The 25299-nt window shown below is 39.2% G+C and overlaps 1 protein-coding gene across 5 annotated transcripts in view; it reads left to right on the top strand.

The window, feature by feature from the left end:
- The window catches only part of AXDND1 (axonemal dynein light chain domain containing 1), a 96488-nt gene that overhangs the window by 33673 nt on the left and 37516 nt on the right, over nucleotides 1–25299 (top strand). For all 5 annotated transcript variants that reach the window (XM_047840239.1, XM_047840240.1, XM_047840241.1 and 2 more), the window contains 2 exons: nucleotides 17547–17687; nucleotides 18382–18486. In XM_047840239.1, the coding sequence (XP_047696195.1) occupies nucleotides 17547–17687; nucleotides 18382–18486 (246 nt within the window). The remainder of the gene's footprint in view (nucleotides 1–17546; nucleotides 17688–18381; nucleotides 18487–25299) is intronic.

Here is a 25299-nt window from a genome sequence, read left to right on the forward strand (position 1 = left end):
CATAATACCTTAGGTCCATATCACAAATGGCGAGATTTTTTTTTAATGACTGAATAATACTCCATTGTTTATAGATACAACCATTTCCTTATCCATTCATCTATTGATGGATACTTACGTTGCTTCCATATCTTTGTTATTGTAAATAATGCTGCAGTAAACACAGGAGTGCATTTATCTTTTCAAATGAGGTTTTTTTTTTTTTTTATATATTCTTCAGGTAAATACTCAGAAGTGGAATTACTGGATCATATAGTATTTTTATTTTTAATTTTTTGAGGAACCTCCATACTATTTTCATAGTGCTGCACCAATTTACATTCTCACCAATAATGCATGAGGGTTCCTTTTTTTCCACATCCTCACCAACACTTGTTATTTTGGACCCCCCCTTTTTTTTTTTTTTAAAGATTTTATTTGTAAGTAATCTCTACACCCAATGGGGGTCTTGAACTCACAGTTCCACAGACCAAGAGTCGTACACTCCACTGACTGAGCTAGGCAGGTGCTACTTTGGGTCTTTCTGATTCCAGCCATTGTGACAGGTATGAGGTGATACCTTATTGTGGTTTTGATGTGCATTTCCTTGATGATTAGTGATGTTGAGCATCTTTTCATGTGCCCGTTGTTCATCTGCATGTATTTTTTGGAAAATTATCTATTCATGGTGTTCTGCCTATTTTTAAATCACACTGTTTCATTGGTGTTAACTTATATGATTTCTTTATCTATTTTGGATATTAGCCCCTTATTGGATATATCACTTGCAAATATCTCCTTTTCAGTAGATTGCCTTTCGTTTTGCTGATGGTTTTCTTCGCTGTGCAAAAGTGTTTTATTTTGGTGTAGTCCCGCTTACTTATTTTTACTTTTGTGTGGCCCTTTTCTGAAGAGAGGGATCCAAAAAATATTGCTAAGACCGATGTCAGAGACATTATGGCCGATGTTTTCTTTTAGAAGTTTTTTGGTTTCAGGGCCCACATTTAAGTCTTTATTCCATTTTGAGTTTATTTTTGTATATTATATGATGTAAGAAAGTGGTCTAATTTCATTCCTTTCATTATGTTCATCCAGTTTTCTCAATACCATTTATCAAAGAGATTGTCTTTTCCCTATGCTATAGTCTTGCCTCCTTTGTCATAGATTAATTGACTATATAAGTGTGGGTTTACTTCTGGCCCTCTGCTTTATTCCATTGATCTATGTGTCTGTTTTTGTGTGTGTACCACGCGGTTCTGACTACCAATGCATTGTAGTATAGTTTGAAATCTGGGAGTGTGATACCTTCAGCTTTGTTCTCCTTTCTCAAGATTGGTTTGGCTCTTAGGGTTTTTAAGGTTCCATATGATTTTAGGATTATTTGTTCTAGTTCTGTGAAAATTGTTGTTAGCATTCTGATAGAGATTGCATTGAGTCTGTGGGTTGCTTTGGGTAGCAAGGACATTTTAATGATACTAATTTTTCTGATCCATGAGTAGGGTATATCTTTTCATTTGTTTGTGTTATCTTTAATTTCTTACGTCAATATCTTACAGTTTTCAGAGTATAGGTCTTTCATCTCCTTGGTAAAATGTATTACTAGATATTTTATTATTTTTGGTGCGATTATAAAAGAGATTTTTTTTCCTTTTTTTAATTAAAAAATTGTTTTTGTTACTAAATGGGATTGTTTTCTTGTTTTTTCAGTTTATTCATTTTGAGAGAGAGAGATCGAGAGCTCAAGGGGAGGGGCAGAGAGAGAGGGAGAGAGAGAGAGAATCCTAAGCAGGCTCTGCTCTTGTCAGTGCAGAGCCGAACATGGGCTTGATCTCACAAACTGTGAGATCATGACCTGAGCTGAAATCAAGAATCAGAGGCTTAACCGACTGAGCCACCCAGGCACCTCAGATGGGATTGTTTTCTTAATTTTTCTGTCTGCTACTTTGTTATTAGTATATAGAAATGTAACATTTCTATATATTAATTTTGTATCCTGCAAATTTACTGAATTCACTTACTAGTTCTAATAGTTTTTTGGGGGGAGTCTTTAGGGTTTGCCATATATAATATTATGTCATATGTGAATAGTGACAGTTTTATTTCTTCCTTACCAATTTGAATTCCTTTTATTTTTGTTCCTTGTCTGATTGCTCTGACTAGGACTTCTAGTACTATGTTGAATACAAGTGGTGAGAGTAAGCATCTTTGTGTTGTTACTGATGTTAGAGAAAATATTTCACCTTTTAACCATTGAGTATGTTAACTGTGAGTTTGTCATAGATAGGCTTTATTATATTGAGTTATGTTCCCTCTATATCATTTTGTTGAGAGTTTTATCACGAATGGATGTTGAATTTATCAAATACTTTTTCTGCATCTATTGAGATGAGCATATGGTTTTTATCCTCTATTTTGTTAATGTGGTATATCCATCACTGATTGATTTGTGGACATTGACTCATTCTCCATCCCTAGAATAAATCCCACTTGATTGTGGTCACTGATTCTTTTAATGTGTTGTTGAACTTGGCTTGCTAATATTTTGTTGAGGATTTTGGCATCTATGTTCCTTAAGGATAATTGACTTCTAATTTTCTTTTTTGTGATGTCTTTGGTCTTGCTATCGGGGTAATGCTGTCTTTATAGAATGAATTTGAAACAATTCTTCCTTTTCTATTTTTTGGAATAGTTTGAGAATAGGTGTTAACTCTTCTTTAAATATTTGGTAGTGGGGCGCCTGGGTGGCGCAGTCGGTTAAGCGTCCGACTTCAGCCAGGTCACCATCTCGCGGTCCGGGAGTTCGAGCCCCGCGTCAGGCTCTGGGCTGATGGCTCAGAGCCTGGAGCCTGTTTCTGATTCTGTGTCTCCCTCTCTCTCTGCCCCTCCCCCGTTCATGCTCTGTCTCTCTCTGTCCCAAAAGTAAATAAACGTTGGAAAAATAAATAAATAAATATTTGGTAGAATTCACCTTTGCAGCCATCTCATCCTGGCTTCTGTTGGTTTTGAGGTTTTTGTTTAGTGATTCAATTTAATTACTAGTAATTTGTCTGCTTAGATTTTCTATTTCTTCTTGATTCATTCTGCTAAGGTTGTATGTTTCTAGGAATTTATCCATTTCTTCTAGGTTGTTGGAATTTGTTGGTAAATAATTTTTCCTAGTAGTCTCTTGTAGTCCTTTGTATTTCTGTGGAGTCATTGTACCTTCTATTTCATTTCTCATTTTATTTATTTGAGTACTCTCTCTTCTTTTCTTGATGAGTCTGGCTAAAGGTGTATCAAGGTGTTATTTTCAGAGAAATGCCTTTTAAGTTCACAGATCTTTTTTTTTTTTCAGTTTATATTTTCTTTTTTTTTTAATTAAAAAAATTTTTAAGGTTTATTTATTTTTTGAGAGACAGAAAGAGAGAGTGACAGAGTGCTAGCAGAGGAGGGGAAGAAAGAGAGGGAGACACAGAACCTGAAGCAGGCTCCAGGCTCCGAGCTGTCAGTACAGGGCCCGACATGGAGCTTGAACTCATGAACCGCGAGATCATGACCTGAGCCGAAGTCAGATGCTTAATCAACTGAGCCACCCAGGCACCCCATATTTTATTTATTTCTGCTCTCTGATCTTTAGTATTTCCTTCCCTCAACTAACTTTGGGCTTTATTCTTCTTTTTTCTAGTTCTTTTAGGTGTAAGATTAGATTATTTGATATTTTTCCTATTTCTTGAGGTAAGCTTGTATCACCATAAACTTCCCTCTTAGAACTGCTTTGCTGTGTCCTATATATTTGTAAACAATGTATTCCCATTTTTATTTACCTCAAGGTATTTTTTAATTTTCTGTTTGATTTCTTTGTTAACCCATTTTTTTCTTTTTAGTAGCATGTTGTTTAGCCTCTAATTTCATACTCTTGTGATCAGAAAAGATGCTTGACATGATTTAAATCTTCTTAAATGTATTAAGACCTGTTTTATGGCCTGATATATGACCTATCTTGAAGTGTTTCAGATATACTTGAAAAAAATGCATTCTGCTGTTTTTGGATGAAATGTTCTCTATATATCTCTTGAGTCCATCTGATCTAATGTCATTCAAAGCCACTGTTTCCTTATTGATTTTCTGTCTGGGATGATCTATCCATTGATGTAAGTGGAGTATTAAAGTCCCCTACTATTTTTGTATTACGTCAATTTCTCCCTTTATATCTGTTAATACTTACTTTATAAGTTAGATGCTTCTATATTGGGTGGATAGATATTTACAATTGCTATATCCTTTTGCTCCCTTTAGCATTATGTAATGCTGTTCTTTGTCCCTTGTTATGTTTTTTGTTCTGAAGTCTATTTTGTGTGATATAAATATTGATACCCCAGCTTTTTTTCATTTCCATTTGTATGGAATATCTTTTTCTATCCCTTCACTTTCAGTCTGTATATGTCTATATGTGAAGTGAGTCTCTTGTAGGCAGCATATAGATGAATCTAGTTTTTTTGGTTTTGTTTAATCACTTAGTCACCTTACATCTTTTGATTGGAGCATTTAGTTCATTTACATTTAAAGTAATTCTTGATATTTGTGCTTATTGCCATTTTGTTCATTGTTTTCTGGTTCTTTTTATAGTTCTTCTCTGTTCCTTTCTTTTCTTGCTTTCTTGTGATTTGATGATTTTCTTTAGTGTTATTCTTGGATTTCTTTGTCTTTAAAATTTCTTATGTATCTGTTATAAGTTTTTGGTTTGTGGTTACCATGAGGTTTATAATTTTTTTTTTTCAACGTTTATTTATTTTTGGGACAGAGAGAGACAGAGCATGAACGGGGGAGGGGCAGAGAGAGAGGGAGACACACAATCGGAAACAGGCTCCAGGCTCTGAGCCATCAGCCCAGAGCCTGACGCAGGGCTCGAACTCACGGACCGCGAGATCATGACCTGGCTGAAGTCGGACGTTTAACCGACTGCGCCACCCAGGCGCCCCACCATGAGGTTTATATAGAACACCCTATGTATTTAATAGTCTGTTTTATTTTATTTTCAAATTTTTATTTAAATTCTAGTTAGTTAACATATAGTGCAATCTTGGTTTCAGGAGTAGAATTCAGTGATTCATCACTTACATACAACAGCCAGTGCTCATCATAGCAAATGCCTTCCTTAGTACCCATCACTCATCTAGCCCATCCCCCACCCACCTCCTGTTTGTTCCCTATTTTTGGAGAAGAGACTCTCATGGTTTGTTTCCCTCTCTCTTTCCCTGCTGCCCCATATGCTCATCTGTTTTGTTTCTTAAGTCCCACAAATGAGTGAAATCATATGGCATTTGTCTTATTTTGCTTAGCATAATACATTCTAGCTCCATCCATGTCATTGCAAATGGCAAGATTTCATTCTTTTTTTATGGCTAAGTAATATTCCATTGTGTATATATACTGCATCTTCTTTATTCATCCATCAGTTGATGGACATTTGGGCTCTCTCCCTAGTCTGGCTATTGTTGATATTGCTGCTGTAAACATCAAGGTGCATGTACCCCATTGAATCTATATGTTTGTATCCTTTAGGTAAATTCCTAGAGTGCAATTGCCGGATCATAGGGTAGTTCTATTTTTAACTTTTTGAGGAACCTCCATACTGTTTTCCAGAGTGGCTGCACCTGTTTTCATTCCCATCAATAGTGTAAGAGGGTTTCCCTTTCTCTGCATCCTTGCCAACACCTGTTGTTTCTTATGTTGTTAATTTTAACCATTCTGACAGGTGTGAGGTGGTATCTCATCTTGGTTTTGACTTCTATTTTTTGATGATACGTGATGTTGAGCAGCTTTTCATGTGTCTCATAGCGTCTGGATGTCTTCTTTGGAAAAGTATCTATTCTTGTCTTCTGCCCATTTCTTCACTGGATTACATGTTTTTTGGGTGTTGATTCTGGTAAGTTCTTTAGAGATTTTGGATGCTAACCTTTCATCTGATATGTCATTTGCAAATATCTTCTCGCATTCTGTCAGTTGACTTTTAGTTTTGTTGATTGTTTCCTTCACTGTACAGAAGCTTTTGTCTTGATGAGGTCCCAAAAGTTTATTTTTGCTTTTGTTTTCCTTGCCTCTGGAGACATGTCTAGTAAGAAATTGCTATGGCTGAGGTCAAAGAGGTTGCTGCCTGTGTTCTCCTTTAGGATTTTGATGGTTTCCTGTCTCACATTTCGGTCTTTTATCCATTTTGAGTTTATCTTTGTGTGTGGTATAAGAAAGTGGTCCATGGGGCACCTGGGTGGCTCAGTCAGTTAAGCATCTAATTCTTGATTTCTGCTCAGGTCATGATCTCATGGTTTCATGAGTTCGAGCTTCGCATTGGGTTTTACACTAACAGTGCAGAGACTGCTTGGGATTCTCCCCCTCTCTCTGTCCCTCCCTCACTTGTGTTTCTCTGTCTCTCTCAAAACAAATAAATAAACTAAAAAAAAAAGAGGCCCAGTTTCATTCTTCTGCATGTTGCTGTCCAGCTTTCCCAACACCATTTGTTGAAGAGACTGTCTTTTTCCATTGGATATTCTTTCCTGCTTTGTCAAAGATTACTTGACCATATAGTTGTAGGTCCATTTCCAGGTTTTCTATTCTTTTCCGTTTATTTATTTATTTATTTATTTATTTATTTAACATTTTTATTTATTTTTTCTGCTCCACTCTCTTCTGTTCCATTGATCTATGTGTCTGTTTTTGTGCCAGTACCCTAGTGTCTTGATGACTGCTGCTTTATAATATAGCTTGAAATCTGGAATTGTGATGCCTCTAGTTTTGTTTTTCTTTTTCAAAATTGCTTTGGCTCTTTGGGGTCTTTTCTAGTTTCATACAAGTTTTAGGATTGTTTGTTGTAACTCTGTGGGAAATGCTGGCGATATTTTGTTGGGGATTGCATTAAATGTGTAGATCACTTTGGGTAGCATAGACATTTTAACAGTGTTTGTTCTTCCAATCCATGAACATGGAATGCTTTTCCACTTCTTTGTGTCCTCTTCAATTCCTTTCATAAGTCTTCTATAGTTTTTAGAGTGTAGACCTTTACCTCTTTGTTTAGGTTTATTCCTAGGTATCTAATTGTTTTCGGTGCAGTTGTAAATAGGATCGCTTCTTTGATTTCTTCTGCTGCTGCTTCGTTATTGGTGTATAGAAATGTAATAGATTTCTGTATGTTTATTTCATATCCTGCGACTTCAATAATTTTTTGGTGGAATCTTTCGTGTTTTCTTCAGAGTATCAAGAAGTCTGCAAATAGTGAAAGTTTGACTTCTTCCTTGCTGATTTGGAGGCCTTTTATTTCTTTTTGTTGTGTGATTGCTGAGGCTAAGACTTCTAGTACTATTTAACAGTCTATTTTAATTTGATGTTTAAGTTTAAATACCTTCTAAAAGTAGTAAATTTTACTCCCCACGCAGCATTTTATGTACTTAACATATTTTACATCTTTTTACTTTATGTGTCCCTTAGCTAATTATTGTAGGTATATTTGGTTTACTGCTTTTGTATTTTAACCTTTATACTACTTTGTAAGTGATTGATCTATTACCTTTATTACATGTTTGCTTTTACCAGTGGATTTTTTTGTTTCATAAGTTTCTTCTACTGGTGGCCTTTCCTTTTCTGCTTAAAGAAGTTCCTTTAACATTTCTTGTTAAGGCCAGGTTAGTGGTGATTAACTCCTTTAACTCTTGTTTGCCTGGGAAACTCAGTTCAATCTGAGTGAACTCCTTTAATTCTGATAGCCTTGCTGGGTAGAGTATCCTTGGTTGTTGGTTTTTTCCTTTCAGCACTTAGAATATATCATGTCATTCTCTTCTGGCTTGCAAAGTTTCTGCTGAAAAATCAGATGATACTCTTATATGTGTTTTCTTGTACATTACTTACTTTTCTCTTGCTATTTTTTTAAAACTAGTTTGCTTTCTCTTTTTTTTAGATTTATTTTTATTTATTTATTTTAGAGAGAGAGAGAACACAACTGGGGGAAAGGAAAAGAAGGAGCGAGAATCTTTTTTTTTTAAATTTATGTTTATTTTTATTTATTTTGAGAGAGAGATAGAGAGCAAGCAGGGGAGGGGCAAAGAGAGAGGGAGACAGAATCCCAAGCAGGCTCTGCTCTGTCAGCACAGAGCCTGATATGGGGCTCAAACTCACAAACTGTGAGATCATGACCTGAGTCAAGTTAAGAGTCAGACGCTCAACTGACTGAGCCACCCAGGTACCCCTTCTCTTGCTATTTTTAATATTCTCTCTTTATTTTTAGTTTTTGGAATTAAAATGCCATTAGGCATTAATATGTGCTTTGATGTGAACATCTTTGGGTTCATCTTGTTTGGGGCTGTCTATGTTTCCTGGACCTGGATGTTTGTTTCCTTTTTCAGATTAGGGAAATTTTCAACTATTATTTATTCAAATAAATTTTCTACCCCTTTCTCTCTTTTCCTTCTGAGACCCTATAATATGAATGGTTGTGTACTCAATGTTGCTCTGGTGGTCCATTACCCTATCCTCATTTTAAAAATTCTTTTCTCTTTTTGCTGTTCAGCTTAGATGATTTTCACTACCTTGTCTCTAGATCATTGACCCATTCTGTATCCTCTAATCTTTTTTTCTTTTTTGCATCCTCTAATCTGCTATTGCTTCCCGTTAGTGTATTTTTCATTTCAGTTATTGTATTCTTCAGCTCTTATTGGTTCTTTCTTACATTTTCTATCTCTTTATTGAAATTCTTACTAAGTTCATCTACTCTTCTCTCAAGTTTGGTCAGTATCTTTATGATCATTACTTTGAACTCTTTATCAGGTAGGTTGATTATCTCTGTTTCATTTAGTTCTTTTTCTGAGGTTTTGTCTTATTCTTTTATTTGGAACATATTCCTCTGTCTCATTATTTTGTCTAACTTTCTGTGTTTGCTTGTATGTATTAAATAGGTCAGCTGTGTCTCCTGGCCTTGAAGAAGTGTCTTTGTGGGGCCCAGTAGCACATGGGGCCTGCTGGTCTCCCGAACCACATGATCCAGGGATGACCCTTGTGTGGACTATGTGTACCTTCTTGTTGTGATTGGGCCACAACTGCTGTGGGTGCACTGGTAAGTGGGGCTGGTCCCTGGCACGGCCAGCTCTGAGGCCCAGTTGGACTATTGTAGACATGGCGATGGGTGGGACTGGCTCTCCCTAGAGAAGGAGTCACTTTAAAGGAATGTCTGTGCTGGTTGAGGCTAGCTTCTGGGTGTGACAGAACAGTAGTTGCTTAGGAAGACACTTGTCAGGGTAAGCAGGTTGGGCAGGGTGGATCTGGAAGGGGAGGCTGGGATAGGTTCAGTGGCGCTAACAAGGTAGATGGAGGGTGCCAGAGCCGGCATCCCCCAGTGTCAGGCCATCTCACCTGAATGAGCGGGGAAAAAGGGTGCTTTCCAGCACTTCTCTTCCTGGAGAAATTTCTTACAGACCCTTGTCCCTCTATCATATACCCTAAAATTTCTCAATAAATCTTTACTACATTCTAGGTGCTTTTCAAACTGCTGCCTTTGTGTTGGATCCTAGAGTGAGTGATATAATGTGGCAGCCCTTTAAGAACAGAGTCTCAGTTCCTATAACCCTCTAGCTCTTCCAGAGTTAAACCCTGCTGATTTTCAAAGCCAGATGTTATGGGGGTTCATTTTGCCAGTGCAGATCCCAGGGCAGGAGTTGCCCAGTGTGGGGCTTGAAGCCCTTGCTCCTCGGTGAGGGGACTTATCACACTTGTGATATCCTGCCTGCCTGTGGGGCTCTGTACCAGGGTTAGTTCCTGATGGCATCTTTGCCCCTCCCACCTGTTTATTTTATTTATTTATTTATTTATTTATTTATTTATTTATTTATTTAATTTGTTTCTATTTATTTGTTTTAGAGAGAGGGGGGGAAGGGAGAGAGAGAAAACAAGCAGGGGAGGGGCAGAGAGAAAGAAAGGGAGACACAGAATCTGAAGCAGTCTCCAGGCTCCAAGCTGTGAACGCAGAGCCTAATGTGGGGCTGGAACCCATGAACCATGAGATCATGACTTGATCATGATCAAGCACCCCTGTGTGACTTTTTATTTATATCTTTAGCTGTGAAAGTTCTGTTCTGCTGCTTTTCTGGTCTTTCTCAGAGTAGGGTGGCACTGTATGCAGTTGCAGCCTTGGTATGCCTATGGGAGGATGTGAGTTCAGAATCTTCCTACTCTGCCATCTTACCCTCTTCACGCAGTGTTGTTATTTTTACTGGGGCAACCATGACTTTGGGTTTGCCTAGTGAATACTGATTACCATCTCCCACTCCATTCTTAGCTTATTTTGTTTATTGTTTTTCTTTGTTGCCCCTAGAGATTTCTATTTTTTCCTGCAAACCCAATAATGCTTCAGAAAGTATGCTATGTCATGGATGTAGTTGTATTGTAATAAGAAGACCCTTCAGGGGTGACTGGGTGGCTCAGTCAGTTAAGTGTTTGACTCTTGATTTCGGCTCAGGTTATGATCTCATGATGGTTCATGGGATTTAGCCTTGTGTTGGGTTCTGTATTGACAGTATAGAGTCTGCTTTGGATTCTCTCTCTCCTCTCTCTGTCCCTTCCCCTCTCATGTGCTCTGTCTCAAAATAAATAAACTTTTTTTTTTTTTTTAAAGCAGACCTTTCAGACTATTTGGTCCCTCTATTTCAGGAGGAGAAGTCTTAAAGAAGGTGGTTTTTTTTTTTAATTTTTAAAATGTTTTTATTTATTTTTGAGAGAGAGAGAGAGAGAGAGAGAGAGAGAGAGAGAGAGAGAGACAGAACTAGTGAGGGATGGGCAGAGAGAGAGACACACACAGAATCTGAAGCAGGCTCCAGGCTCTGAGTTCTCAGAACAGAGCTTGATGCAGGGCTCGAACTCACAAATTGTGAGATCATGACCTGAGCTGAAGTTGGATACTTAACCGACTGAACCACCCAAGCACCCCAAGAAGGTGGTTTTTAAAATAGACACTTCCCTATGTGTGAACTGCATAAGGGTTTAAGCAACGGCTGCATAATTCTTTCTGTTATGGGTGAGAGATTAAATGGCCATTCCAACTGAAAGATATAACTCAGTGGTCTCAGGCTTAGGATATAACACCTAGGTCACTTTTTTTTTTTTTCAATATATGAAGTTTATTGTCAAATTGGTTTCCATACAATACCCAGTGCTCATCCCAAAAGGTGCCCTCCTCAATACCCATCACCCACCCTCCCCGCCCTCCCACCCCCCATCAACCATCAGTTTGTTCTCAGTTTTTAAGAGTCTCTTATGCTTTGGCTCTCTTCCACTCTAACCTCTTTTTTTTTTTTTCCTTCCCCTCCCCCATGGGTTTCTGTTAAGTTTCTCAGGATCCACATATGAGTGAAAACATATGGTATCTGTCTTTCTCTGTATGGCTTATTTCACTTAGCATAACACTCTCCAGTTCCATCCACGTTGCTACAAAGGGCCATATTTCATTCTTTCTCATTGCCACGTAGTACTCCATTGTGTATATAAACCACAATTTCTTTATCCATTCATCAGTTGATGGACATTTAGGTTCTTTCCATAATTTGGCTATTGTTGAGAGTGCTGCTATAAACAGTGGGGTACAAGTGCCCTTATGCATCAGTACTCCTGTATCCCTTGGGTAAATTCCTAGCAGTGCTATTGCTGGGTCATAGGGTAGGTCTGTTTTTAATTTTCTGAGGAACCTCCACACTGTTTCCCAGAGTGGCTGTGCCAATTTGCATTCCCACCAACAGTGCAAGAGGGTTCCTGTTTCTCCACATCCTCTCCAGCGTCTATAGTCTCCTGATTTGTTCATTTTGGCCACTCTGACTGGCGTGAGGTGATATCTGAGTGTGGTTTTTATTTGTATTTCCCTGATGAGGAGCGATGTTGAGCATCTTTTCATGTGCCTGTTGGCCATCCGGATGTCTTCTTTAGAGAAGTGTCTATTCATGTTTTCTGCCCATTTCTTCACTGGGTTATTTGTTTTTCGGGTGTGGAGTTTGGTGAGCTCTTTATAGATTTTGGATACTAGCCCTTTGTCCGATATGTCATTTGCAAATATCTTTTCCCATTCTGTTGGTTGCCTTTTAGTTTTGTTGGTTGTTTCCTTTGCTGTGCAGAAGCTTTTTATCTTCATAAGGTCCCAGTAGTTCATTTTTGCTTTTAATTCCCTTGCCTTAGGGGATGTGTCAAGTAAGAAATTGCTACGGCTGAGGTCAGAGAGGTCTTTTCCTGCTTTCTCCTCTAGGGTTTTGATGGTTTCCTGTCTCACATTCAGGTCCTTTATCCATTTTGAGTTTATTTTTGTGAATGGTGTGAGAAAGTGGTCTAGTTTCAATCTTCTGCATGTTGCTGTCCAGTTCTCCCAGCACCATTTGTTAAAGAGACTATCTTTTATCCATCAGATGTTCTTTCCTGCTTTGTCAAAGATTAGTTGGCCATACGTTTGTGGGTCTAGTTCTTGGATTTCCATTCTATTCCATTGGTCTATGTGTCTGTTTTTATGCCAATACCATGCTGTCTTGATGATTACAGCTTTGTAGTACAGGCTAAAGTCTGGGATTGTGATGCCTCCTGCTTTGGTCTTCTTCAAAATTACTTTGGCTATTCGGGGCCTTTTGTGGTTCCATATGAATTTTAGGATTGCTTGTTCTAGTTTCGAGAAGAATGCTGGTGCAATTTTGATTGGGATTGTGTTGAATGTGTAGATAGCTTTGGGTAGTATTGACATTTTGAAATATTTATTCTTCCAATCCATGAGAACGGAATGTTTTTCCATTTCTTTATATCTTCTTCAATGTCCTTCATAAGCTTTCTATAGTTTTCAGCATACAGATCTTTTACATCTTTGGTTAGATTTATCCCTAAGTATTTTATGCTTCTTGGTGCAATTGTGAATGGGATCAGTTTCTTTATTTGTCTTTCTGTTGCTTCATTATTAGTGTATAAGAATGCAACTGATTTCTGTACATTGATTTTGTAGCCTGCAACTTTGCTAAATTCGTGTATCAGTTCTAGCACACTTCTGGTGGAGTCTATCGGATTTTCCATTTATAATATCATGTCACTGCAAAAAGTGAAAGCTAGACTTCATCTTTGCCAATTTTGATGCCTTTGATTTCCTTTTGTTGTCTGATTGCTGATGCTAGAACTTCCAACACTATGTTAAACAACAGTGGTGAGAGTGGACATCCCTGTCGTGTTCCTGATCTCAGGGAAAAACCTCTCAGTTTTTCCCCATTGAGGATGATGTTAGCTGTGGGCTTTTCATAAATGGCTTTTATGATCTTTAAGTATGTTCCTTCTATCCCGACTTTCTCGAGGGTTTTTATTAAGAAAGTTTGCTGAATTTTATCAAATGCCTTTTCTGCATCAATTGACAGGATCATATGGTTCTTCTCTTTTCTTTTATTAATGTGATGTATCACATTGATTGATTTGTGAATGTTGAACCAGCCCTGCATCCCAGGAATGAATCCCACTTGATCATGGTGAATGATTCTTTTTATATGTTGTTGAATTCGATTTGCTAGTATCTTATTGAGAATTTTTGCATCCATATTCATCAGGGATATTGGCCTGTCTCTGTCTGGTTTAGGAATCAAAGTAATACTGGCTTCATAGAATGAGTCTGGAAGTTTTCCTCCCCTGTATATTTCTTGGAATAGCTTGAGAAGGATAGGTATTATCTCTGCTTTAAACGTCTGGTAGAACTCCCCTGGGAAGCCATCTGGTCCTGGACTCTTATTTGTTGGGAGATTTTTGATGACTGATTCAATTTCTTCGCTGGTTATGGGTCTGTTCAAGCTTTCTATTTCCTCCTGATTAAGTTTTGGAAGGTGTGGGTGTTTAGGAATTTGTCCATTTCTTCCAGGTTGTCCAGTTTGTTGGCATATAATTTTTCATAGTATTCCGTGAAAATTGCTTGTATCTCTGAGGGATTTGTTGTAATAATTCCATTTTCATTCATGATTTTATCTATTTGGGTCATCTCCCTTTTCTTTTTGAGAAGCCTGGCTAGAGGCTTATCAATTTTGTTTGTTTTTTCAAAAAACCAACTCTTGGTTTTGTTGATCTGCTCTACAGTTTTTTTAGATTCTGTATTGTTTATTTATGCTCTGATCTTTATTATTTCTCTTCTTCTGCTGGATTTAGGCTGTCTTTGCTGCTCTGCTTCTATTTCCTTTAGGTGTGCTGTTAGAGTTTGTATTTGGGATTTTTCTTGTTTCTTGAGATAGGCCTGGATGGCAATGTATTTTCCTCTCAGGACTGCCTTCGCTGCGTCCCAAAGAGTTTGGATTGTTGTATTTTCATTTTCGTTTGTTTCCATATATTTTTTAATTTCTTCTCTAATTGCCTGGTTGACCCACTCATTCGTTAGTAGGGTGTTCTTTAACCTCCATGGTTTTGGAGGTTTTCCAGACTTTTTCCTGTGGTTGATTTCAAGCTCCATAGCATTGTGGTCTGAAAGTATGCATGGTATGATTTCAATTCTTGTATACTTATGATGGGCTGTTTTGTGACTCAGTATGTGATCTATCTTGGAGAATGTTCCATGTGCACTCGAGAAAAAAGTATATTCTGTTGCTTTGGGATGCAGAGTTCTAAATATATCTGTCAAGTCCATCTGATCCAATGTATCATTCAGGGCCCTTGTTTCTTTATTGACCGTGTGTCTAGATGATCTATCCATTTCTGTAAGTGGGGTGTTAAAGTCCCCTGCAATTACCACATTCTTATCTATAAGGTTGCTTATGTTTGTGAGTAATTGTTTTATATATTTGGGGCCTCCTGTATTCGGCGCATAGACATTTATAATTGTTAGCTCTTCCTGATGGATAGACCCTGTGATTATTATATAATGCCCTTCTTCATCTCTTGTTACAGCCTTTAATTTAAAGTCTAGTTTGTTTGATATAAGTATGGCTACTCCAGCTTTCTTTTGACTTCCAGTAGCATGATAAATAGTTCTCCATCCCCTCACTCTCAATCTGAAGGTGTCCTCAGGTCTAAAATGAGTCTCTTGTAGACAGCAAATAGACGGGTGGGTCTTGTTTTTTTATCCATTCTGATACCCTATGTCTTTTGGGTGGCACATTTAGTCCATTTACATTCAGTGTTATTATAGAAAGATACGGGTTTAGAGTCATTGTGATGTCTGTAGGTTTCATGCTTGTAGCGATGTCTCTGGTACTTTGTCTCACAGGATCCCCCTTAGGATCTCTTGTAGGGCTAGTTTAGTGGTGACGAATTCCTTCAGTTTTTGTTTGTTTGGGAAGACCTTTATCTCTCCTTCTATTCTAAATGACAGACTTGCTGGATGAAGGATTCTCGGCTGCATATTTTTTCTGTTCATCACATGGAAGATCTCCTGCCAATCCTTTCTGGCCTGCTACGTTTCAGTAGAGAGATTGGTCACGAGTCTTATAGGTCTCCCTTTATATGTTAGAGCACATTTATCTCTAGCTGCTTTCAGAATTTTCTCTTTATCTTTGTATTTTGCCAGTGTCACTATGATATGTCGTGCAGAAGATCGATTCAAGTTATGTCTGAAGGGAGTTCTCTGTGCCTCTTGGATTTCAATGCCTTTTTCCTTCCCCAGTTGAGGGAAGTTCTCAGCTATTATTTCTTCAAGTACACCTTCAGCACCTTTCCCTCTCTCTTCCTCCTCTGGAATACCAATTATGTGTATATTATTTCTCTTTAGTGCATCACTTAGTTCTCTAATTTTCCCCTCATACTCCTGGATTTTTTTATCTCTCTTTTTCTCAGCTTCTTCTTTTTCCATAATTTTATCTTCTAGTTCACCTATTCTCTCCTCTGCCTCTTCAGTCCGAGCCGTAGTTGTCTCCATTTTATTTTGCAGCTCATTGATACCATTTTTTAGCTCCTCCTGGCTGTTCCTTAGTCCCTTGATGTCTGTAGCAAGAGATTCTCTGCTGTCCCTTATACTGTTTTCAAGCCCAGTGATTAATTTTATGACTATTATTCTAAATTCACTTTCTGTTATATTGTTTAAATCATTTTTGATGAGTTTGTTAGCTGTTGTTATTTCCTGGACATTTTCCTGAGGGGAATTCTTCCGTTTAGTCATTTTGGATAGTCCCTGGAGTGGTGCGGGACTGTGGGGCACTTCCCCTGTGCTGTCCTGAATAACTTGCGTTGGTGGGCGGGCCGCAGTCAGACCTGATGTCTGCCCCCAGCCCAACGTTGGGGCCACAGTCAGACTGGTGTGTGCCTTCTCTTCCCCTCTCCTAGGGGCGGGATTCACTGTGGGGTGGCATGGGCCATCTGGGCTACTTGCACACCGCCAGGCTTGTGGTGCTGGGGATCTGGCGTATTAGCTGGGGTGGATCGGCAAGGTGCACGGGGGCGGGAGGAGCAAGCTCAGCTTGCTTTTTCTTCGGAGATCTGCTTCGGGAGGGGCCCTGTGCCACCAGGAGGGAGCCCGACCTGCCAGAAGGATGGATCTGCAAAAGCACAGCGTTGGGTGTTTGCGCAGTGCAAGCAAGTTCCCTGGCAGGAACCGGTTCCCTTTGGGATTTTGGCTGGGGGATGGGCGAGGGAGACGGCGCTGGCGAGCGCTTTTGTTCCCCACCAAGCTGAGCTCTGTCATCTGGGGCTCAACAACTCTCCCTCCCATTGTCCTCCAGCCCTCCCGTTCTCCAAGCAGAGCTGTTAGCTTATAACCTTCCAGATGTCAAGTCCCGGTTGCTGTTGGAACACACTTGTCCGGCCCCTCCGCTTTTGCCAGCCAGATTCGGGGGCTCTGCTTGGCCGGCGGGCCGCCCCTCCGCCCCGGCTCCCTCCCGCCAGTCCGTGGAGCGCGCACCGCCTCGCCGCCCTTCCTACCCTCTTCCGTGGGCCTCTCGCCTGCGCTTGGCTCCAGAGACAACGTTCTGCTAATCCTCTGGCGGTTTTCTGGGTTATTTAGGCAGGTGTAGGTGGAATCTAAGTGATCAGCAGGACGTGCGGTGAGCCCAGCGTCCTCCTAAGCCGCCATCTTCCCAGCTGTGCCTAGATCACTTTTAATATAAATAAAGATTGCTCAGCATAGTATTTGAAATTTATCATTTGTAATCCTTCCAAATATTTGGTTTCATTCAAAACTGAAAGAAATGACTTCTTTGTATTTAAGGTCTTTGTTCATTTTTAAACTGTTGGTATATTTTTACATTTCACCAACTTGAGAAAAGTGGTTTTATTCATGAATTCAACTATTTATAAAAACTCCATTGTATATAAATTCATAAGACATGGTTTTTATCCTCATAGAGTTTATAATTTAGAAGAAAAAATAAAAGAAGTCCTCATTTTGTTTTATATCTCAGACAGTATGTTCCACATAATTATGAGTCTGGTTAAAGTCCTCCACAATTCATTTACTTGTGTGAGCATGGCAGGAAAACACAGGTTAGATCTCTTTCTTTTCCTATCTTGTTCTTTTCACATATCTTTTATGAGTGTCTGCCTGTTTCTTTCCCTAACATTACTTTCTCTCTCACATATTTTCTGGCTCTTTTTTTCCTTTTCTTTTGCATGATACCTTGTTTTCTTTCTGTCTCATGCAGAGAGCGGTATGTACAAATGCTTGACCAAATTGCCCGGCAGATGATTGACTTCTACAAAGACATGGTAACTCAGCGAATAATGGACCAGCGCATTTTGGAAGAATTGTACAATTTTAAGAATGTTACTGAAGAACTGACCAGGTAATATCTGTGATTATCTTAAACACAAAACACAGGCCAAAGCCATGTCTTTAAAGAGAATAAAAAACGGGGAAAGTAGAATGGTTAAAAGTGAGGACTCTTTTTTTTCTTTTGTGGGGTTTAGGAAGAGAATGGAGAGGACTGGATGTAGATGTAGAGACATGGGTTACAAAGGTTAACACAAAACTAGGGCTGTGCGTGTGTTTGATAGGGAAAAGACTCCTGTTCTCCTTCCAGGCCTGAGATGTTGAGATCTTAATCATGTTTACAGACAGTGCCATGATTACAGATGATAAGGTTTAAATCCCAAAGAGGAGGATAGGCATTAAGTAGCAGTCAAGGTTAGTGATCATCTAAGCTTGTGTCAAGATGATTAGTGGCAAGAATGAAAAAGATAAGATAGGCATGTCAGAAGGTAGAACGGAGCAGCCTGGTGGCCTGGCCTGTTAGCATCTGCCTTCTCTCCATTCTGGAGGATCTCCCACATCATCTTTCTGCCCTTTCTAGCCAACCTGATTCCATTGCCAAACCTGCCCGAATTCCATCCAAATGTATGCTAGATTTCTTGATTTGGTTTCTAAGGGGTGAAAACTAGGGAGAGATGTACACATAACTGAGAAGATTCCTGAGTATACAAATCCGATTTCCTGGACCTCTTCAACTATGAATGTAAACTTTCTTTGCTTTATTTCAGGGAGCTGTGTCTGGTTCGGGCACATGATATGAAATTCACAAAGGAAGCAGAGAAGGCCCACAGGGATTTGGCACAAGCTCTCTTAGATGCTGAAAAGAATGCTAAGTGAGTTATCAAATGTTAACCATTATGTCATCAGGCCTCACAGCTTATTTGAAGGAACAAAATTTTATAGAAACATTTGAAGTTTTTTATTACATCAGTGCCGGGAGGGATTAATATATGTAAGGAACTTTTATATATATTAACCCCTCCAGGCACCACTTAATACACATCTTGTAAATGTCTTCCTGTGTGAGTTTTCCGGGGCGTATCCCTAGAAGTGGAATTGCTAGGTCACAGGCTACGCACAGCTTTGTCTTGCTAAATGTTGCCAAATGCCGTATAAAGTAGTCGTGCCAGTGCACCTTCCTGTCGGTGTAGGAGATTTTCCTTTTGTCCATATTTTCTTTCAGTCTGATGAGTATGAATAAGTGTCTGGTTTTTGTTTTGTTTGCCACTGATTTTCCTAAGTAGTAGTGTGAGTCCTGTTCTTTTTTTTAGGTTTAAATGAATCTACTACCATCTTAGTGTTTTTTTTTTTTTTTTTTAATTTTTTTTTTCAACGTTTTTTATTTATTTTTGGGACAGAGAGAGACAGAACATGAACGGGGGAGGGGCAGAGAGAGAGGGAGACACAGAATCAGAAACAGGCTCCAGGCTCCGAGCCATCAGCCCAGAGCCTGACGCGGGGCTCAAACTCACAGACCGCGAGATCGTGACCTGGCTGAAGTCGGACGCTTAACCGACTGCGCCACCCAGGCGCCCCGACCATCTTAGTGTTTTATCCTATTTCTGGGGTTAGCAAACTTTTTCCGTGAAGGGTCAGATGGCGAGATACGGTTTCTGATGCAGCTATGCAATCCACTCTGCCTTTGTAATGTGCACCACCATGGTGACAAGGCAGGCAAGGACGATGCCAGGACATGGCTGTGTTCCAATCAAACCGTTTACTGACACTGAAATTTGAATGAAAATAAAACATTTTCACGTGTCACGAAATACTGTTTTTCTATTGCTTCTTTAACCATTAAACGTATAAAAAGTAAAATAGGTAAAAAATTAAAAATCTGGAATTCTTTGCTTATGTTCTATGCAAAACACAAGCGGTGAGCTGTCTTTAACCCACAGGCTCTAGTTTGTTGAACCTGATAATTATCATTATCAAATGATAATTTGACTGCGTTTTTAGTTTTTCTTATTTAACCGATTAAAAAGTAATATTATTATACTATCATAGAAGCAGTATTGTGCCCTGTAAGTAAAGTAGAAAATATAAGCAAGCAAAAATGAATAAAAATATTATAGTTTCACCACCTATAGATTACCGATATACATATCTTAGTATATATTCTTTTTTTCTATGTACATATGCACACATGCATTGTTTTAAACCAAAATTGTACTGCATATACTGTTCTACAGCCTGTTTTTGTTTTTTGGTTTTTTTTTTTTAGTCATCAGTCTACCTATTTCAGTAAAGTTTCACTTCTTCAATTACCCAGATAATATTCAAATTTTCCCAGTGTTCCCCAAAAGGTATTTTACATTGGATTGTCCAAATCAGTATCCAACCTAGGGCCACACATTGTATCTTGTTTTATATTCCTTTTAATCCAGCATAGTCTTCTGCTTTTTATGTGTGTGTGTGTGTGTGTATTGAAGAGTGACTGGCATGTCAGCAAAAACACGAATGTACACAAAATCTATATTCAAAGGTATATTCTTTCTTTTATTCTATTTTATTCCTTACTAGACTGAGAAGGATACCTTGATCATCTTTTTAGTGTTGATTTATTTATTTTGAGAGAGAGAGAGAGGACATGAGCATGAGTGGGGGAGGGGCAGAAAGAAGGAGAGAGAGAATCTCAAGCAGGCTCTGTGCTCTTAGCACAGAGCCTGAAGTGGGGCTCAATCTCACAAACTGTGAGATCATGACCTGAGCCGAAATCAGGAGTCAGACGCTTAACCCACTGAGCCACCCAGGTGGCCCACCTTGACCAGTTTTTGCTCACTGAATATACTACTGTTTTCTGTAGCTGATTCACCCTTCTTGTCTTAGTAGATAACTGTTCTATACTTTGTCTTCTATCCTCATTTGTGTGTGTGTCTAATAGTATCTCACCATCCTCTTTCTGAGCTGATGAACTTGCTTTCTAAAAACTAGAAGCAAGCAAGCAAACAATCAAAAAAGTAGACGCAAACAGAAGAGAACTCAAGCTCTCACCCCTACATCTACCCACGCCCTGCAGCTGTGCTCATACATTCTATCTTCCCAGCTTTTCCTGTGGATGAACTGTCTCTTCCCAAGGCAAGTCTTTCCACTTGTGTACTGTTACATCCCCACATACCTACTTGAGATATTTTCAGCAAATATTCCCTCTTTCTTCTCTATCTTTAGTGTTTCCCTCTCTTCCCGATTAGTCCTATTAGTATACAAATATGCTATAATTAACACCCATCTCAAAAACAACAACCAAAAGACAAAAAGACTCCCATATCTTAAGATGGCACACGTATCCCCTTCTAGCTATGGCCCTGTTACCCTGCCCACTCCTGTCCTCCCCCCAACCCCCTGCCATTATAGTAATCTTCTTTAAAAAATTGTCATACTCAATATGTCCACTCCTGGTCCTCCCCTTTGTCACTTGTGAACCCACTCCAATCAGGCTTTCACTCCCCCAACCCCACCAAAATGCACTTGTCAAAGTGACCAGTGACTTTCATGTTGTTGAGTCTGAAGGCCGCTTCTCAATTCTCATTTAACCTGACTTAACAGCAGCATTTGTCACAACTGACCAGCTGCTCTTACTTAAAACAGTGTCTTTCAGTAGGTTACACTCTCCTAGTTTTCCTCTGCTTTACTATCTGCTCCTTCTTACTGATACCCCTTGCAGGTTCCTTTTCATCTCACCAATTTCCAACTGGCAAAGTGCTTGTTCCTTATTCTGTGGATCTTTTCTGTGTCCATATTTGCTTCCTAAATTACTCTCTTCATTTTCCTCGCTTCCAACGCCATCACCTGTATATACTCAGCTCACAAATATGTATCTGCAGCTTCACCCTTCTTCGCAAATCTGCACCCCTAGTTTCATTCTTTCTCCTCCTTGAATTCCAGACTTACGTATTCAACAGACTTAACACTCTGCTTAGATGCCTTATGTCCCCAACGTGTTCTTTCCCCCAAACCGACTCCTTCCACATTCTTTTCTCATTTCAGTTAATGGCAACTCCATCCTTCCAGTTTCTGGGGCCAAAATGCTTGGAGTCGTTCTCTGTCCCTTTCTTTTTCTCACATCTCACACCTCTCTAGCGGCAGATCCTATCTCCTTTCATGATCTGTGCTGACCCCTGACCTCTTTCGTTTGTGCCGTCTGTATGCCTTGCCTGGGGTGTTGCGGGGACCTCTGAATCTCCTTTTTACATCTGCTGTAGTAAGCCCACCACTGTGGGCCTTTCTCCACATTCCAGCCAGTACTGTTGTCAAAAACCAACTTCTGTGTTCTGTATTCGAAATATAACTCGAAGACAAAGTTTGGGGATAAAGAGGACTGAGTTTTATTACTTTAAGGCAAAGGAGGTTAGAGCAGGCTACTGCCTTCAAAACTGTAGACCTGCCCGGGATAAAAGGCTGATCTGGGTGGTTTCACTAGGAATCTGGTACGTGCTGCCAGCCACGTTCCTCGTGCCTTCAAGGTGATCTCATGACTAGTGCTGGTGCGGGCCATCTGAGACTTGTGACTAAGTATCAGCGTCGATACCAAGTTCTTGGAACAAAGGATTCTACAGAAAAATAAGCGAAGGGAAAGAGAAGGCTTCAAGAATGAGGAAGAGAAAATTTTGTTCAGCTTGAAGTCAAACCTTGCCGAAGCATTAGTGCGTCCATCTGAATTTCCATCCATCTTTACATTTCTATGTGGTGTCAGTATTATCTATTAAAATTTGACTCAAATAGAATAATGTCATTTCTCTGCTCGAAATTCTGCAGTGGCTCCCCATCTTACAGTAAAAGGCCACATTTTAAAAACATGGCTTACAAGACTCATCCAACCAGAATTTCTCTGACTTCTCCTACTTTATTTCAGACATGTTGCCTTTGTGCCGTTCTTGAACATACCAGACAAACTTCCCCCTTGGGTCCTGGAACTCTGTTTCCCAGAGAGCTCCCTAGCTTCCTCCTTCCTTCCTTCAGACCTTGTTCCTCCCCCCCGACCCCCCATTTAAAACTGAGAGCATTTTGTGCTCTCAATCCCCTCTCCCTGATTTATTTTTATCTATTGCACTATCACTACTTAATATCTTTTCCTTTTTTCTTTATTATCTTTTCCAAATAAACTTTGTAAGGGCAAAGATTTTGTTTTTGTTTTATTTTGTTTAGTTTTGAACAGCACCTGGCATTTTGTAGGCGCTAAACAGATGTTTGTTGAGTGAATTTAAAAAATAAGCTAGAACTTCCTTTGTGCTAATGTTCATTATAGGAGCAAAACATCTAAAACCAGAGAGAAAGGGAAGGAGAAGGATAAAGAAATCTCATTTTCTTTAAAAATTGATGGTTCTGGGGCGTCTGGGTGGCTCAGTCGGTTGGGCAGCCAACTTCGGCTCAGGTCGTGATCTCGTGGTCCGTGGGTTCGAGCCCCGCATGGGGCTCTGGGCTGATGGCTCAGAGCCTGGAGCCTGCTTCCAATTCTGTGTCTCCCTCTCTCTCTGACCCTCCCCCCGTTCATGCTCTGTCTCTCTCTGTCTCAAAAATAAATAAACGTTAAAAAAAATTAAAAAAAAATTGATGGTTCTGAAGTGGGACTTTTTTTTGTGGTTAGAAATTTTTAGTAATACTTTTTTAAAAATAATAACCATTTTATTGAAAATTAGGAAAAACAAACACATAAATAAGGAAATAAGTATCCATAATTTGTTCTCTGAGTTAAATCACTATTAATATTTTGATATATTTTCTTTTTTCTATTTCTATGTATTTTTTATATAAATGAGATCAAAATGGGTATATAATTTTATCATTTGGGTTTCTCATGTTACAACATGAAAAGTTTTCCCACGTACCAAAGTATTAAGAACAGGATCTTTAATTAGCTATATCATACTTTCATCACAGAGCCATTTATTTGGCCAATCCCTTGTTGTTGGACATTGAGGTTATTTCTGAATTTTTTTCTTTTGCTATTTTAAACAAGGGTCATTAGTTACCTTTTCAAAATCAGTGTCTAACTTTCAGACAGTAACGTGCATAAATCTTAAGGGGATATAACTTATTGAATCTTCATATATATATTCCCCTGTGTGACACCTAGGGTGATTAATTTTTCTTACTTACTTTGAACAAGTGAAAGTCTCCAAACAGAGAGGGCTTTCAAGAACTGATGCTGGTAGTGCCTGGCTTTCATCAAAATTAGAAGAATTCTATGTCATTGGCCTTTAATTCTTGTAGCAAAGTTAATATCCCATAGCAGGTAGTGTCTCAAATGGCTTGTGAAATGGTATCCCTTTACAACTTCTGTGTTTGCATTTAATCTCACAAGTGTTTTTAATTCCAATTTAATTGTAAACTTCAGTGTAAGTTTGGAAGGAAAAGTTATGTTCTGGTAAACATGAAGAAAAAATAATTAAGAAAAAGGTACTTAACCTGAATATACTTAATCTTTTGGTTGGTTGGTACAGAATTTCTTTAAACCGTATATTAATTATATATAATTTAAAAGTATAGTGGCTCATAATTACTGGGCTTTGTGTTTAAAAATTTTTTTTTAATGTTTATTTATTTTTGAGAGACAGAGACAGAGAGCGAGCAGTGGAGGGGCAGAGAGAGGGGGAGACACAGAATCTGAAGCAGGCTCCAGCCTCTGAGCTGCCAGCACAGAGCCCGTGGTGGGGCTCTAATCCACGAACCGTGAGATCATGACCTGAGCCAAAGTCGGACGCTTAACCAACTGAACCACCCAGGCACCCCTGGGCTTTGTGTTTTTAATGAAGAAGCCTGATTCAGGGTGCCTGGGTGGCTCAGTCAGTTAAGCATCAGACTATTGATGTCGACTCAGGTACTGATATCATGGTCGTCATATCAAGCCCTGTGTCAAATTGGGCTCTGAGCTGTGCGTGGAGACTGCTTAAGATTCTCTCTCCCTATGCTCCTCCCCCATTTGCATGCATGTGTGCATGTACACGTGGTCTCTCTCTCTCAAAAAAAGAATTCTAATTCTATTCTGTATCCTGAGTTTTTAAATGAGATATAGTGTTGTTATTCTGTTGGAATACCATGTTGTGAAAATTCTAGCAAATAAACAACATGAAGAAAAGTGTTTAGAGCAGGTAAAAGTATGTTGAATTTTTTACTTTAAGACTTTTATAAGCTTTATAAGTGAAATGTGACTATTTTTTCTTCTATTTCACTGTATATTAGTGTTATTAACGTATCCAGCAATTATACCATAATTACTTTATGATGAGTTGTTTTTTTTTTTAATTTTTTTTTTAACGTTTATTTATTTTTGAGACAGAGAGAGACAGAGCATGAACGGGGGAGGGGCAGAGAGAGGGAGACACAGAATCGGAAACAGGCTCCAGGCTCTGAGCCATCAGCCCAGAGCCCGACGCGGGGCTCGAACTCACAGACCGCGAGATCGTGACCTGGCTGAAGTCGGACGCTTAACCGACTGCGCCACCCAGGCGCCCCTATGATGAGTTTTAAAGGAACAAATTGTCTATTTTAGAACAAAGTTGTTCATTTTATTAAAAAAATTTTTTTAAGTTTATTCATTTATTTTGAGAGAGAGACAGCATGCATGGGGGAGGGACAGAGAAAGAGGGAGAGAGACTCCCAAGGAGGCTCCTGACTGTCAGCACAGAGCCCGACATGGGGCTCGAACT

This window comes from Prionailurus viverrinus, chromosome F1 (assembly GCF_022837055.1).
Source record: "Prionailurus viverrinus isolate Anna chromosome F1, UM_Priviv_1.0, whole genome shotgun sequence".
NCBI lineage: Eukaryota > Metazoa > Chordata > Mammalia > Carnivora > Felidae > Prionailurus > Prionailurus viverrinus.